Raw genomic sequence first — 16,533 nt, forward strand, 5'->3', positions numbered from 1 at the left:
GCGGCTGTATGTAGCTGTGTTACTGGGGACGAGCGGCTGTATGTAGCAGTGTTACTGCGGGGATAGTGGATAGTGAGCAGGAGGACGTGTATGCACGCTGAACTGAGTGGGGGCCTCCACCAGATTTTGCGCCCAGGGGCCCCCACCAACCTTAATCTGGCCCTGCGCATTTCACTAACATATAACGCATACATTTTAAAAACATGTATGTAATATACTGTACCGTTTCTGTAGGAGCCTGTCCCCAGGTAAAAAGGACCCTCTGGTGACAGGTTTCCTTTAAGAGTTCCAATACAAGACAATGATCAGCTTTTTATTTCCCTCTTGTTATAAAAATAAATTATTGTTATTGGTCATATAGAACATGAAATATAAAAGTTCTCTGAAAATTGTATATCTTGGTCATGGCTTCACCTTTGCCAATTTCTTTCTTACTGCTGAGCACTTGTATTCTGAAGTTTTTGTTGCTTACGGTGAAGGAAACGCTCTCTTGCGTCAGATATGGACTTGTCATCATTTCTTTTCTGCATTTTTTTCAGTGAGGCTTCATGTGCTTCTAGCAATAAATACAAAAATAAAACAACACTAAATAGCTTGTACAAAGATGTGGTTTGCATCCTTGCTTAATAAGGACAAATTTATCCCATTTTTTTTTTTTTAGTGTCAAAGCTTTCCAGTTTAGCGCCCCCTCCCACAGAAGCAATGCAACCACGGTATAATGTTGTAATGTTTCCAGTCACATGAAATTATATATGGTAATATATCAATCAAATGTGAAATCATACAAAACCATTGGTGTAATTTGTGGTATAATCCTTTTAAAAATAGCAAGGCCAGAAAAACAATGCCTTCAACCTCTTCAAAAATATCAAGGCCAGCCTGAAAGCTGTTTCCGAGTGTTGGTCTCTTGGAAGACCTGGTGCATGTCTCTAGTTGCTGGAGTAAAGACAAAAGGTGTTTTCACCACTCCAGACCAATGTTTCCACATTCCAATGGGTCTAATAATGCTTCAGGTGATCAATCCTTTAAAGGGGTTTTCCCACAAACCAAGTTAGGCGTCATAACAGTTTTTATATATTGTTAGATGGGTCATTTTGGGACGTGGAAATACCTAACATATTTATGATTTTTATTATTTCCTGATATATCAGTTCTAGGGAAAGGGGGGCGTTTTGAACTTACCCACCACTGCACAGTCCTATAGACCACTGAACAATATTATATATGTGTTACATAATAATTCTAAATAGGGAAAAATTACCACTGTTTTGTTTTGTTTGTTCTCTTGATTCCCATTTAGCAAGTTCCTCTTTGGTTATCTCTTCTCTGGCCACACTACTGAGTTCATAGGCATCTACATCATGTAGTTTTGGAAGCAAGTCCTTAACCCATTCATAGCGTATTGGACACACTGTTCGAACATATATCTTAGATGTAACCAAAACACTGTGGAATAAAATCCACTCCAGATTGGTCTCCTGTCCAAACAACTTTAGGGAAAAGAAATCAACAACAATTTAGACAGTCATACTAAGGAAACAGGAAACAACATCAGCATCTAAAAGGTCAGTGCAATAGAGGACCAGCAAAGTACAGGTAAATATTACATTAAAGGAAATCTACCATCAAAATCAAGCATGATAAACCTGGGACACTTAAGGAGCATGCACATGTCCATAGATAGTGGGATTGAGAGCTAACTCCAAAGCTGGCAGCTAGCTCACGGTTACCATAGAAGTGCACTATGCAGTGATATATATCCATGGCCTCTTTCCTTCTAAAATCAACTTTTAAAATTATGGTAATTAACCAGAAGGGCTCTGTGGGGTATTTCCAGGACCCATCTGTGCTGTAGCTTCACAGTCTGTCATGCTGTCTCCCTCTGTTCTCTGAGCACTTCCCTGCTCCCGCTGCCTAATGTTATCTCACACAGTGGGAAAGGGACCCTCTGGTTATACGCTCCTCCAAGCCCTTTTGGATCATTTTTTAAAAATCAGGTAACGCTTATTAACATCCCGTATGCCACATATGTATTATACATTACGTACATGTCTTAAAACACATTTGAGGATCAAAGCTGAACACATTTCTATATAGAACAACCCAGCCACCCTCCCTGTGGTCTGGCCGCAGAATTCTCACTACATTTTAGTCCTACTATCTCTAGCACGCTGCTTTTCATTCTTCTCACATACATACCACTAAATTTCACAAATTGCTTCAAGAGCCCCATTTATGGTACACTCTAATTTCCATAAGCACTGTTACATTTGTCATTTTCTTCACCTCTTTTATATCCGGTGGCTCTTCATCAAGGCAATGTCGTGCAATAGTCTTTCTAACCTGTTATAGGACTTTGGATAATGCTAACTGTTCTGAGGAATATCTCGTCCCCCCACACATCCCAATATACAAATCTTGGGATCAGGTGAGACCCTTATACCTAATACTTTATTTACCAGACGTATTGCTCTCTCCCACAAGGGGCTCAGAGCCGGTCATGTCCAAAACATATGCATCTCATCTGCCTCATCTTCGGCACAGTGCGGACAGCAAGCGTCACTTCTAATTACCATTTTCTGGTGTTCGATATACATTATGTACTAGAAACAGCTGCAACCTTCTCTGCTTTACATTCAATGACAATGTGTTCAATGACTCAAAAACCCTCTCACTCCTCATCTGTTAAGTCACCGATAGCTATTTCCCATTTATTGCGCACCCTGATCTCCCAAAAATTTATCTAGTATCACAATATATAGTAACATGATAAGACCCCTCATAGTTTGTCTGCACTACCCATGTCATCCCTTTTCAATCATTAGCATAATTATAAAAGTTGATTTTTCGAAGGAAGGAGGCCATGATTTATCTTAATGGTAGATTTTCTTTAACATGGCAGAAGTAATTGGGCTCCTGTTATAAATAGAAGATCTATGTACCGTTAAGGGTGTTAAAAACATGCTGCTGGTTGTGTAATATTATAACAGCTTGCGTTGCAATGCTATGACATCCATAAATTCTAATACTGTGACAATGAACAATGCTGGTAATCTCTTTATGGAGCTTAACATAAAAATTTACATAACTGACAAGAAAACAATAATGCCTCTAATGAGTCAAACAAACATTGACTGATTATAGCAGCATCCAGACTAGTGACCAATATGAACAAGCATATTTCTAAGCTTCTATATATACTGTATACTTACAGCTGAGGAAGGGTGGATATGCACCACACTGCCATTCCCATCCATTGTGCAGAATGATCTTCCTATCGACCTAGAAATAAAGCACAGAATTGTTCACAATATAAATCAACAACATCTGAAAACAATCTCAATGCAGGCAACAAGGGAATCGAGCAAAATATGATATAAAAGTGCAGCTTTATTGCATCAATCCTAGCAACATAAAGTTGATGTTCTAAACACAAATGAGGATGGATGTTCGTGATGCCCATTAGGTCTGGGTTAAAGAACAGTGATACAACAATCAAGCATATTAGTGGTATTATGACAGTTAATTATAGTAAAACAAAAATTTCAAAGACAGACCTAAATTTACACATTATAAGGAAAATTCATGAATTTCATTCAATTATTATCGCCATGAGAGTAGCAGTCTATTATTATTTATGCATAGGAGTGCAGCATAATATATCTATTTTGCATCCAAAAACAAATAATTGCGGTATAAACAAAATATACAAATGACCTATATAACAATTGGGTAATCCAGGGCCAACCATGGCAGCCGTGTCACCACCCTTCATTTGCCAAGAAAATGGATTCACCCTTTATGGTTCAACATCAAGCTTTATTGATTGTTGCATAGTAGTAGTACAGGAGATGGCAATGCATTACATAATTTGCAACAGTTATGCATGTGTATACTTAAAGGATCTAGGTAAGCACTCTTAAAGCATGGTATAAATTGCATATAAATTGATTCACCCTTTAAACCCCAGACTCTTAGCCACTACTACCATGATCCCCTCCCCCAGCTATCTATCTACTCCATAGTACATCAGCTGATGCCAGCCCTAGATACTCAAATCCTTCACCCATCCAGACAGCTTGGCACTAAGATAATACCTAGCAACACATTTCCATACATTAAAAAACATCTTTGCCAATCTCTCGTTCCTCTTCTACACAACTTAATAAGCAAACTTTGGAATCATCCTCAAACACTCTGCTTAACTACTCAGAAACTCGTGCGTTACATAAACCCTATATATCCCTCAAAACTTGGACAGTATTACCTTGCTGCTTCAAATAATATTCAATTGTGGCCGCTTATAGACATGTTGGGGGTCACATTACACATTATTTTTTAAGATGGAAGTACCATAAGCGTTAGTGACAAAGGCTTTGCTAAATAATGTATGGCATCTTAGAAATGAAAATATCGGAGCTGATCATCCATTTTGTAAAAATAAAGATTTACTTCTATATCTTGTTTTTTGTGTTTATTGTTTACAGCTAGTTTTTGTTGTATTGGAATGCATTTACCATGACAAAGTATTTAGCAAGGCTTTTTTTAAATCAGTGTATTTATTGTTTGTAGGTAGCATTTGCACCTCCTATTAGCTTGTCTGGTTTGTTGAGCCAGAATATAGAGTTTTGTGGCGCACAGGTTTTTTTTCTACTTAAAAATGGTCTAAAACTCTTAAATAAGGTGCAAATTACTCCAGAACTCTGGCATAGACAGAGATCTGGAGTAATTTGCATCTGAAATGTGTGCACTTATAATACAATGGATGCAAAAATCAATGTCTAATCTGTAAAAAGTAAGTAAAGTTCCACTTTATTTCAGTGGTCAATGAGTGTGAGAAAAATAAATTTAATATTAAATATTTTAATATTATATGTTCCTTATGTCACTGTGGCTTTTATGAAAGTGATTTAGTGAAAATATTTAATAAACTATGCTAATATAACAGAAAGAAGCCTCCTACCTTACTAATCTGTAGTTTTCTCTATCAAATGGATTTAATTAAGGAATATTGACTTGCATCCTACTTTGGAAACAATTCAGATTTCCCATTTTTTCACCTGATAAATGTGAAACGTTACCCTGCAGATTCAACTCCTAGAGCAATATATTTCTATAGGCCAGAACCAGAGGCATAGCAGTAAACTTCATTTCTTAAAATAGGGAGAGTAAGCTATGGAAACAGGCACTGTATCTAGTGGCAAACAACATATATCAAACAATCCACGAAAAAACATATTGATATGCTGGGGGCAGGATGAAATTACAGGAGAATCCTCAGAGAGATTAAAGGACACCTGTCATCAGGTCTGTGTCACTTGTCCTGTCACTACTACCTGTTGGAGCAGCTCACAAGGATCCATCCCTGCCTTTATCTAGTCAATTCATACATTAATCATTGTGAAATCATCTTTTCTTTATTATGTAAATGAGGCTGGTGACATGGTCAGAGGCAGTGATGTCACTCCTGTTACCACTCCCCTCTCCTCCCCCTGCTCATGTCTGTGTGTAATGTATAGTAAAGCTTTGCTAGTGTCTGTGCTTTATCTGCTGACATGCTCTCTCCTCCTAATACACAGAGACACAAACATCAGCTACACAAATACCTGACATGTTCTGCTATAACATGGCTGCCTGGGGCTGTTGTATCTCTCCTATACACACACAGGCTGCAGGGGGCACCAGCACCAGGAAGGAAATCATTATACAGCCTCACAACATTATACAGGCTGTCAGTCAAGCACTGGGGTTGTGGCTGTGCCTCCCACTCATGAATAAGCTGGACAGCTTGAATATGCTAATGAATCATTGGACATTTCACAGGTCATTTGCATACAGCTTTAGGACCTCATTGCTTAGATTTACAGGCATATAGAGGGACAATGAAGGGATAGAGGCAATGCTATCTAATGGCAGTTCATGAAAATATATTTAGTTTAGGGGGGTTATTTTGCCTGACGGGTTCTCTTTAAGTGTGGCTGCATAGAACCGAAACAATAAGACTTACTAATATAAAACATGTATATAACCAGGCAGTAGACCAGGAGCCACATGGATCTTGAGGTTCACTTGCTTTTGGCTCCACAGCCATATATAGCTGCAGACACAATTGTGCACCTATGACAGCACTACTACACCTTGGCGCAAGGATCTTAATCACAACCAAAAATATTTAGCAGAGCAGCTGCTGCCATTTTTACTATTTGTGCTCTCAATAAACCATTTTATGACAATCATTAAGGAGTAAAAAAAATCTGCCTATCCACCTCATTATCTCGGCTATTTAACTCATTAGTTAATAGATTTTGGATGTAGGAGACCACAGACGGATTAAGACTGGCATAGGCCCTGCAATGTATGAATATTAAGCTCTTACAAGTCCGGCATTTGCTTCCTACATATGGTAATAGAATCAAGCTTCTGGGAGAATGGAGGATGTGTCTCTTCTGCCTGGTTTCAATCTATGGTTTCAGAACCTTCGGAGGCCCTTCAAAGGCCCTGAAGTGGATTATTTCTATATGTGTATTGAGAGCAGGAACAGATGTACAAGGATTTCATGGGTGAAGGTCCTTCTCAGTATCAAATTTCGTGGGTGGTTTGGGTGGCCATGGGCCCCCTAGAAGGCTTAGGTCCAGGAGTGGCTCTACAGAGACAAATTAGAGCCATTCTATCTTGTAAAATATGTATAATTCAGAGCTGAAAATATGTGGGCTGTGTCCCCCGGTGACATGAGAAAATGATTGATAAATCATCAATTATCGTGCAACAAATACAAGAATATTAAATGCAGGTTGAATGTCATTATAGGTCTAAATATGAAAACCAGAACACCAAACTATCAATGTGTATGGCCTTACCTTCTGGCAACATTTGAAAAAAATCCAGCACACAGACAACGCCTAAGTAATTCATTCTTTGATGTATCATGGCTTTCCAATGGAAAATTCTTCAGCTATATATATAGGAGGATTAATGCATAAATATTAGATTTTTAACACAAATGTAAGCAGCAATATAAATGAATTTTCCTAAACACATTTTATTTTATTTTCATTATTGTAATACAGCAAAACAGAACAGAAAAAGAACATAATGAAAGTTATTGGCATTGCTCCTATTATTACAAGTCACCTCACAGTTTCTGCCAGGAGTACAAGAAACAAAAAAGTGGAAGATGCCCCAGGGAGAGACAACCCTACTATCTGGGGTTAGGACCCACTACTTGATATCATTTTCAGGACAACATTTTCCTGCTGTTCCCTCAGTTTATAAATTAAGCTTGCCACAAATCAATCTTTATGGGATCACAATTAAAAGGAAAGGGTTTGGTAATTCATGCGGTAATAATTTTCTTCATCTGAAGAATCTTTATGTAACATAACATAGAATTCTTAACCAATAGGTTAATGTAATGGAGTTTATGATCCCGGGAGCCTAGCAAACACAGAAAAGACCCATCACACTGTCATTTTCTGTCCAACATACATCCATTGCAAAACTCAGATCCAAATACAAAAAAAATTGTATTTGCCAAAGTCTCCCACTTCCCTTTTTATTTTCTCCCTCTACCATTAATTATCTGCTCTCCTTGTTTGTGTATGGACTTGAGAAAGCTTTCAAATACCGTATATATACTCGAGTATAAGCCGACCCGAGTATAAGCCGAGGCCCCTAATTTTACCACAAAAATCTGGGAAAACCTATTGACTCGAGTATAAGCCGAGGGTGGGAAATGCATTGGTCACAGCCCCCCCCCCTCAAGTATATAGCCTCCAAGCCCCCAGTAGTATATAGACAGCAGCCCTCTGTAGTATATAGCTGCCAGCCTGTTAAAGAGCCGGGTCCCCGGCCCGTTATGGAGCCGAACAGTTAATTTAAAAAAATAAAACATCTAAACTCACCTTTTCGGCGGCCGCGCGAGTCTTCTATGCGATCCCTCTGGCTGCGGCGCCAGGTCTGTGCAGCGCGCAGCTCTGACGTCAGACCGGCTGCCGGCACACACAATACGATCGCGGCGGCGGCTGAAGTCAGTGACTCTGACCTGGTGACGCAGCCAGAGGGATCGCATAGAAGACTTGCACGGCCGCTGAAAAGGTGAGTTTAGATTTTTTTTTTTTAGCTTTTTGACTCGAGTATAAGCCGAGTTAGTGTTTTTCAGCACATTTTTTGTGCTGAAAAACTCGGCTTATACACGGGTATATACGGTACTTTCTTCTCCTGCAGTAAGCAGTGTAAAAAATCCAAGTATACTACAAAAGTTTAAATTTAGAACTTGCAAAATTCACTTCCATCATAGAAAAAAATTGAATTAAAGGTTTAGTAAGGCTTTAAAAAAGTTTCATACTCCTATTAGTAGTTACATTTTCAACCAAAATGATTACACATTAAAACTCTATTACTCCAAATATGTATTACATCAAGGACAGAGATTTCTGCACATTTCACCAATAATAAAGTACAAACCTGTTTTAGCTTATGTGTAATATCTCTAAGCTGCTTTTCCACGCTGAATGCAGATTTTACAGCTCTCCAGTGAACTGCATGTTTACGACACCAGGAAATAGGATTGTCACTGAAAGAAAAGAGAAAATGATGATATCAACTAGCCATCATTAATTACTTTGTATTGTGACATTATCTTATTCATAACAGTGAATGACAATTATTACAAAAAAAAAAAAAATACAGTTTGTATTAGTGTAATTCAACCCTTGCATGACTGCCTTATGGTTACATACGTCCTAATTGCACATGCCCTTTGCAGATAGCATGTGTATGGATCTAGGCATCACAGAACAAAAGATTCCACTGCTAAAATGAAAGTTGGGAATGGAGAGTGGGATGTAAAAATCTATTTTATACTGCAACTTTAACAGCATCTTCTAAAACCACAATGTCATTAAAGGGGAGATTCTCCTCTTTGATATGACACCAGAACTGTGTTCTAGGTGCCACAGTTCAGAAGATTTAGCGGTTTGAAGTGGGTTATGGTCATGATGTCTTTACACATGCCATCTGCACAGGGTAAATGACATTAGTATTGGATACTAATTCTAGTGCGGCACCGCACCGTACCGTTCTGTAGCCCGGGAAAAGATAGGACATGTCCTATCTTTTCCCGTATTCCGGCGCCGTGGCCCATATGTTCCTATGGAGAGGGATGGGGGTGAGCTGCGCTCACCTCCTCCTCCTCTCCCCGCGCACTGCCGTGTGCCTGCCGTGCTACGGTGCAGCGGGCCACAGCAGTGTGCATGTAGCCTAATACAGTGTTACCTACCGTTGGTTTTAGAAAAGTTGTGAGCAATGTCAAAATTGTTGTTTTGGAATTAAATGAAAAAACCTGTTGTGGTCGAACTAAAGACCATACAGGTCAGAAACACATCAGACACTATAATGGTTTTTGCAATTTTATTTTATACTTTTGTACAAAATAAAGGAGAGCATTCAGGATTTTTACTTTTTGTTTATGTATTTTTCTCATAAAAAGACGGAAAGCTAAAGAGTAGCGTGTTCTTAGTTGAGTGCTATAAAATCTGGCAACAGGTTCCTGAGTTTGGGTCACTCCAAAGGGTGATACCTGGTCAAAGAGACCGCTTTTTCACCATTTCGCAGCACATAAAAAGTTGAATAAAAAGTGATTAAAAAGTCTATAGTCCCCAAAATGGTAGCAATGAAAATGTCACCTCTTCCAGCAAAAAATGAAACCTTACACAGCTCCATACACCAAAGTATGAAAAAATATGGTGAAGTGAAGAATTTTCAATGGTTTAAAGTTTTAAAATGTATTAAGACATAATTAAACCTATGAATGATGTATCCCCTTAAACATATGGACCCAAAGAATATATGGAGAGGTGTCATTTGTTGCACATAGTGAAATCCCTAAAAAGTGGGGCCACATGAAGATCTGCCAGCCAATTTCACTGCACTTGGTATTTTCTCCTGCTTCCCAGTAAATGGCATGGAATATTAAATACCAGCACTATGAAGTACAACATGTTACACAAAAAAACAAGCCCCCACAAAGTACATGGAAAACATTGGAAAACACAAAAACAAAAAAGGGCCAAGTCGTTAAGAGGTTAAACTTACCTAGATTTACACTGTTCAAAAATAGAAGATAGAGTGGCAAAGTCATTGTCTCCTCCAACCATTTCAGATAATGTCTTGTGACTATTTTCAAAATCTTTTTGTTTCTGAGTTACTCCTAAAATGATTTTTACTTTTAGAATTAATGAACAACATACAAAATAGTTATACATAATTAAAGGAAATTCAAACCAAATAAGCAGATAATAAAGCATTAAGGCAGTAAGGTAAAGAAAACACAAATACATGAATCTGACAAAAACTGGCTTCTGTCAAACACGAAAGAGTATACAAGATAACCACACATGATGTTGGATATTCAATGGAAACTTGTATATTCACAAAAATCATACCCTGTTTATGGCAATGCTTTCATAAATGGGTATTCCAGGAATTAGCAGAGTTCATATTGGGTACAAATGGGTTCTTAAAATATAAGCTAATATGTAATTAGTTGTTCTTTAAAATTTTGCTCCCTTTATCAGAAAGATGCTGTTGACATATACTGTAATGAAGAATTAAAATGCTGCTTGCCCTTTAATTAGTCAGTAGCTTTTCTCCACGGGGAGCAGACACAGAACAAAAGATGTCCGGTCGTCACATGTCCACATCACGTCCTGCACCTCCATGGCCAAGACATGTGATCACCACTATGTTTGGCTGTAGTTGGTTGGTTGCTGTACATCCAGTATGGCCAGTGTTGTGGTTAGACCCGTCTCAGTGAGGCAATGTGCAGTGGAACAGGGCAGGACAGTCTGTTAGATCATCACTGGGAGCAGAGCATAAGAGGCAGGAGGAGTTACTGAGATCTAATGGGATTTGTAGTTTCCAGTGGCGGCCATCTTGGTGATAAATCTGCATACTTTAGAGAGGCCACAAAATTTTGTGAATCTTTAAAGTAAACTATTTAAGCTCCATTTTGTGAATAATGACATTGAGCTTTGTTATATTCATTTATTTATAGCATTGTGGGTTTTTGTATAAGAGGTTCATATTCACAGAATATCCTTTTAGGTTTTTCTGTTGCATCAGTGACAATTAATGGGATTGGGTTGAGAATCCTGAAAACCTTTCCTCAGAATAGGTCGTCAGTATCTGTTGGTAGGGGTCCAACAAAAACCCCACCGATTAGTTGTTTGTTATCCTGAACCTGGAATCTTAAGTTATATTTTTGTTATAAGGAAAATGATTAAAGCGAACCACTATATTTGTATGTTAGAAAATGCAACATTTCCAAAAAAATCTTCTTATCAGTGTCCCAAGTCGAACTTTTGAAATCTAAACACCGGGGTTTTCCGCTTTGAAAGGGTGGTTGTCATCTCCCTGTTCATTTATAAACTAAACATATGGCCCTGTGTGAAAAAGATATTTCCCCAGCTCTCCAGGGTTGCCGCCTATTAAAATCCATATAATTTTGTACATACATCTTTGTGATATATCTGTCGATAAGGTTCACTGCACCCTCTTTTGGCTAGTTTCAGCATCCAGCACCTTCCCACTCAGTTTTTCTGCATTTAAATGAAAGCCCACATATTTTCTCAAGAAAGCTACACAGAGGATTTCAGCTACATCCAAGTTAACATGTTTTTTTTACATTTTTATTTTTATTGGATGGGCTCACTGCAGCCCTACTTTCAGAGGTCTTTATTGCCCGAGGAGATGTACATTTTTCATTTGTAAAATGAAAACTTTGGCTGTTGTACATCTTATTTGTGACTTGATCCCAGGTATTGAAAATTCTCATTAAAATGTTGAAATAAATACATAACAGTGCAAGGAATTAAAAACCATTAACAATGTATCAGTATAATTTGCAGATACCAATTGTGATCACTTTAACATGTGGCTGTGCCCTAATGATTTGCAGCAAATTCTGAGAAGTGAAATATTTTTCATCCCTTAAAGCTGTTTCCTACATGTGCTCACAAAACTTTTGCAACTTCCTTTACCCATTACTAAATAAAAAAGAAATGCTTTAACTACTGTTACAGACTCCAATTTTACACAGTAGAGCAAAGTATCATCTGGTGATTCATTGCAGCTTAGATTCCTGTTAAATTTTCCTTAAAAGTTAACTCCCTTTTTGATAGTAAAATGCAACTTTGTAAATGCTATTACACTTCACTTATTCACACCCACAGTGAATGTAAAACTTCTGCTGGACTTTAAACCCAGCTTATCTGCACTCCACAGACACTGATGTACAGCTTAGCTATGACTATGTAATGGTCATCTGAGTCTCCATATTGAGCAAACCTAGAATGTAGAACAAAATTGAATAGAAAACAAATCAGCTTATAATTAAAACAGCAAAGGAGTCCTAAAGGATATTTGCAAATATTTTCATCAATATATTATATGGAGACTGTAATGTAAATGGGGGGCTTTACTTTATATAAAGGCTTGGAGAATAAAAGCAATTTTCTGTTTTTCACAGGTTAAAAGTTTTATTCTACTACATTATTTTTAGTCTTGGAGTAAGATTACACAGTGCATGGACCTTAACCTAAACAAGTAAAACAGTAGAGTGTAACACCAGGTAGCGAATAAGTACCCAGTGCTGCAGGGTTTAAAAAAAAAAAACGTACATTTTAACTACTGCTGAGAAGTGAATTAACAATAGTTATATTGTTACTTGCTTAACAGATTTTTAATGACAGACAGAATAAGAGTCAAAGGTCTTTAGTTAATGTCACACTCCTAGGCTATATGCATAAAGTGTGCAGTTATACAGGTTTAACAATGCTCATTGTCAACCATTCTTTGCATCCGCGGATGAGCTTCGCTGATGTACCAATGACAATTAAAAATTATTACCCAGGATGCAAACTCGAGCAAGAACAGGGTCTGCTTTATCCTTTGCGTCTGCGACAGCTGGCTCATAGAATCCACAGATGTGTGCATGAGCCCATAGAAGTGCATGAGGAGAGCGTAAGCTGTAGAAAATAAATCTATCCTCGTCATGTGCAGGTAGCCTTATAGTAGTCCACCATATTTGTAACAGATATATCTGTAAACATCTTTAAGTTGATGTCCAATTAAATAAAACAGCACAAATGAAAAAAAAAATTACACATACAGACATAATATTAAAGTTTGGACACACCTTCTCATTAAAAGAGTTTTCTGTATTTGTAGATTCACACTGAAGGCATCAAAATTATGAATTAACATACTTAACAAAAAAGCGTGAAACCACTGAAAATATCTTATATCTGAAAATATATATATCTTATATTAATTATGAATTAATATACTTAACAAAAAAGCGTGAAACCACTGAAAATATCTTATATTTTAGGTTCTTTAAAGTAGCCTCCTTTTGCATTGATTACTGCTTTACACTCTTCTCTTGATGAGCTTCTGGGAAGAATGCAAATAAGTTTTCCAAGGTGTTAAATGGAAAACAATACCTCCTTTTGCTACCTTGAAAGGCAGCCCCCTTAACATCAAGTATGACTTACAAGAAGTCTAAAAATATGATGTGGGATTAAGCCAAACCAGTATATCTATTCCATAAGGAACAGACTCCCAACTGTAGACAGCACTGTTTCGACCTGATTGGGTCTCCTCAGTACAGCGTAGGGAACTGATTTGGCTATGTGAGAGGCTATTGACTAGGGACAGACAGTAGGTGTTCTCCTTAAGGAGACAATGCAACAATGCCAATAGTCAATAGCCTCTCACATAGCCAAATCAGTTCCCTACGCTGTACTGAGGAGACCCAATCAGGTCGAAACAGTGCTGTCTACAGTTGGGAGTCTGTTCCTTATGGAATAGATATACTGGTTTGGCTTAATCCCACATCATATTTTTAGACTTCTTGTAAGTCATACTTGATGTTAAGGGGGCTGCCTTTCAAGGTAGCAAAAGGAGGTATTGTTTTCCATTTAACACCTTGGAAAACTTATTTGCATTCTTCCCAGAATTCCCTAGTGGAGCATTATGGCTTTAAGTCTCCACACGCCTTTAAGGTGGCCTTAATTGGCATTGTCTCCTTAAGGAGAACACCTACTGTCTGTCCCTAGTCAATAGCCTCTCACATAGCCAAATCAGTTCCCTACGCTGTACTGAGGAGACCCAATCAGGTCGAAACAGTGCTGTCTACAGTTGGGAGTCTGTTCCTTATGGAATAGATATACTGGTTTGGCTTAATCCCACATCATATTTTTAGACTACTTGATGTTAAGGGGGCTGCCTTTCAAGGTAGCAAAAGGAGGTATTGTTTTCCATTTAACACCTTGGAAAACTTATTTGCATTCTTCCCAGAATTCCCTAGTGGAGCATTATGGCTTTAAGTCTCCACACGCCTTTAAGGTGGCCTTAATTGGCATTGTCTCCTTAAGGAGAACACCTACTGTCTGTCCCTTGATGAGCTTCAAAAGAGTAGTCACCAGAAATGGCTTCCAACAGTCTTCCCAGAGACTTGTTGGACTAGCACTTGTTGGGCCTTTTGCCTTCACTCTGCGGCCCAGCTCACCCAAATCATCTCGATTGGGTTCAGGTCTGGTGACTGTGGAGGCCAGGTCATCTACCGTAGCACCCCATCACTCTCCATCTTTGTCAAATAGTCCTTGCACAGCAACAGTATGAAGGTGTGTTTGGGGTCACTGTACTGTTTAAAAATAATTGATGGTTCAACTAAACCCAAACCGGATGGAATAGCATGCCACTGCAAGATGCTCTGGTAACCATGCTGGTTCAGTATACCTTCAATGTTGAATAAATCCCCAACATTAAAATCAGCAAAGCACCCCCACGCCATCACACCTCCTCCTCCATGCTTCATGGTGGGAACCAGGTATGTAGAGTCCATTAGTACACATTTTCTGCATCACACATGGTGTGACATGGTGGTTGTAACCAAATATCTCAAACAAGTCTCTTGTGCTTTATGCCTGTCCTTAGTAGTGGATTCCTAGCAGCTATTTTACCATGAAGTCCTGCTGCACACAATCTCATCTTAACAGTTGTTGCAGTGTCTGCTGCTAGAATTCTGTGTGGCATTGACCTGGTCTCTAATCTGATCTGCTGTTAACCTGCTATTTCTGAGGCTGGTGACTCTTGGAGAGTTGACCCTTGGTCTTCTTTTCCTGGGGCAATCCTCATGTGATCCAGTTTCTTTGTAGTGCTTGATGGTTTTTGCAACTTGGGGACACTTTCAAAGTTTCCCCGATTTTTCTGACTGACCTTCATTTCTTAAAGTAATGATGGACACTTGTTTTTCTTTACTTTTTTCTAGCCATAATACAAATTCTAACAGTCTATTCAGTAGTACTATCAGCTGTGTATCCACCTGACCTCTGCACAACACAGGTGATGGTCCCAACCCCATTTATAAGGCAAGAAATCCCACTTATTACACCTGACAGGGCACACCTGTGATGTGAAAAGCATTTCGGATGACTACCTCTCAAAGTTCATCAAGAGAATGCCAAGAGTGTGCAAAGCAGTAATCAAAGGAAAAGGAGGCTACTTTGAAGAACCTAGAATATAAGACATATTTTGTTAAATATATACCGTAATTCCACGTGTTAATTCATAGTTTTGATGCCTTCAGCGTGATCTACAATTTTTATAGTCATGAACATCCGGAAAAACTCTTTGAATGAAAAGGTGTGTCCAAACTTTACACAATATAATTCAAAGTAAATTAAAATTTCAAACTGTCCATATGGGAAGCAACACTGATTGACAAATTCTAAGGCAATAAGCAAGACCCCCTCAATAAAGGAGTGGTTCTTCAGGCAGGAACCACAGACATCTTCTCAGTACCGATGCTTTATATATGATGGTTTTGGTCAATTTTGAACATTGGTGGTGCTTTCAGACTCGTGGTAGTATGAGATAGACTCTACGACTCCTACAAATGGCTCAGGTAGTGCAGCTCATCCAGGATGGCACTTTAATCTGAGCTGTGGCAAAAAGGTTTGCCGTGTCTGTTTGGTAGTGTCCAGAGGGTGGAGGCGCTACCAGGAGACAGGCTAGTACACCAGGAGACATGGAGGGGACCGTTGGAGGGCAACAACCCAGCAGCAGGACCGCTACCTTCGCCTTTGTGAAAGGAGGAACAGAAGGAACACTGCCAAAGCCATGAAAAATGACCTCCAGCAAGCCACAAATGTGCATGTGTCTGCACAAACGGTTAGATACTGGGGCTTATTTACTAAGGGTCCGCAGATCGCATTTCCATTGAACTTCCCGACATATTCGGGATTTGCGCCGCTGTGGCAGGGATTTAGCAGGGGATTGTGTCGCTCAGATGTTGGCGCAGCAGCGACGGCTTTTTATTTCGTGACACATGCAAGATATCGGGCGCACAATCTTAGTGAATCGTCGGACAATGCTCTTTGGGAACTCTGAGGGACCAGGTAAGTAAATGTGCCCCACTAACTCCATAAGGATGGTATGAGGGCCCGACGTCCACAGATGGGGGTTGGGCTC

At 38.9% G+C, this 16,533-nt stretch overlaps 1 protein-coding gene across 4 annotated transcripts in view; it reads right to left on the reverse strand.

Annotated features, from left to right (window-relative positions):
• Window positions 1-292: 292 nt before the first annotated feature.
• Window positions 293-16,533, reverse strand: part of DHX40 (DEAH-box helicase 40) — a 53,551-nt gene continuing 37,310 nt past the window's right edge. For all 4 annotated transcript variants that reach the window (XM_072136478.1, XM_072136477.1, XM_072136479.1 and 1 more), the window contains 6 exons: window positions 10,093-10,207; window positions 8,464-8,572; window positions 6,858-6,952; window positions 3,213-3,282; window positions 1,262-1,490; window positions 293-556 (listed from right to left, as the gene is read on the reverse strand). In XM_072136478.1, coding sequence (XP_071992579.1) covers window positions 432-556; window positions 1,262-1,490; window positions 3,213-3,282; window positions 6,858-6,952; window positions 8,464-8,572; window positions 10,093-10,207 — 743 coding nt within the window. In that variant the 3' untranslated portion in view covers window positions 293-431. The remainder of the gene's footprint in view (window positions 557-1,261; window positions 1,491-3,212; window positions 3,283-6,857; window positions 6,953-8,463; window positions 8,573-10,092; window positions 10,208-16,533) is intronic.

The sequence above is a fragment of the Engystomops pustulosus genome, chromosome 2, assembly GCF_040894005.1.
Source record: "Engystomops pustulosus chromosome 2, aEngPut4.maternal, whole genome shotgun sequence".
NCBI lineage: Eukaryota > Metazoa > Chordata > Amphibia > Anura > Leptodactylidae > Engystomops > Engystomops pustulosus.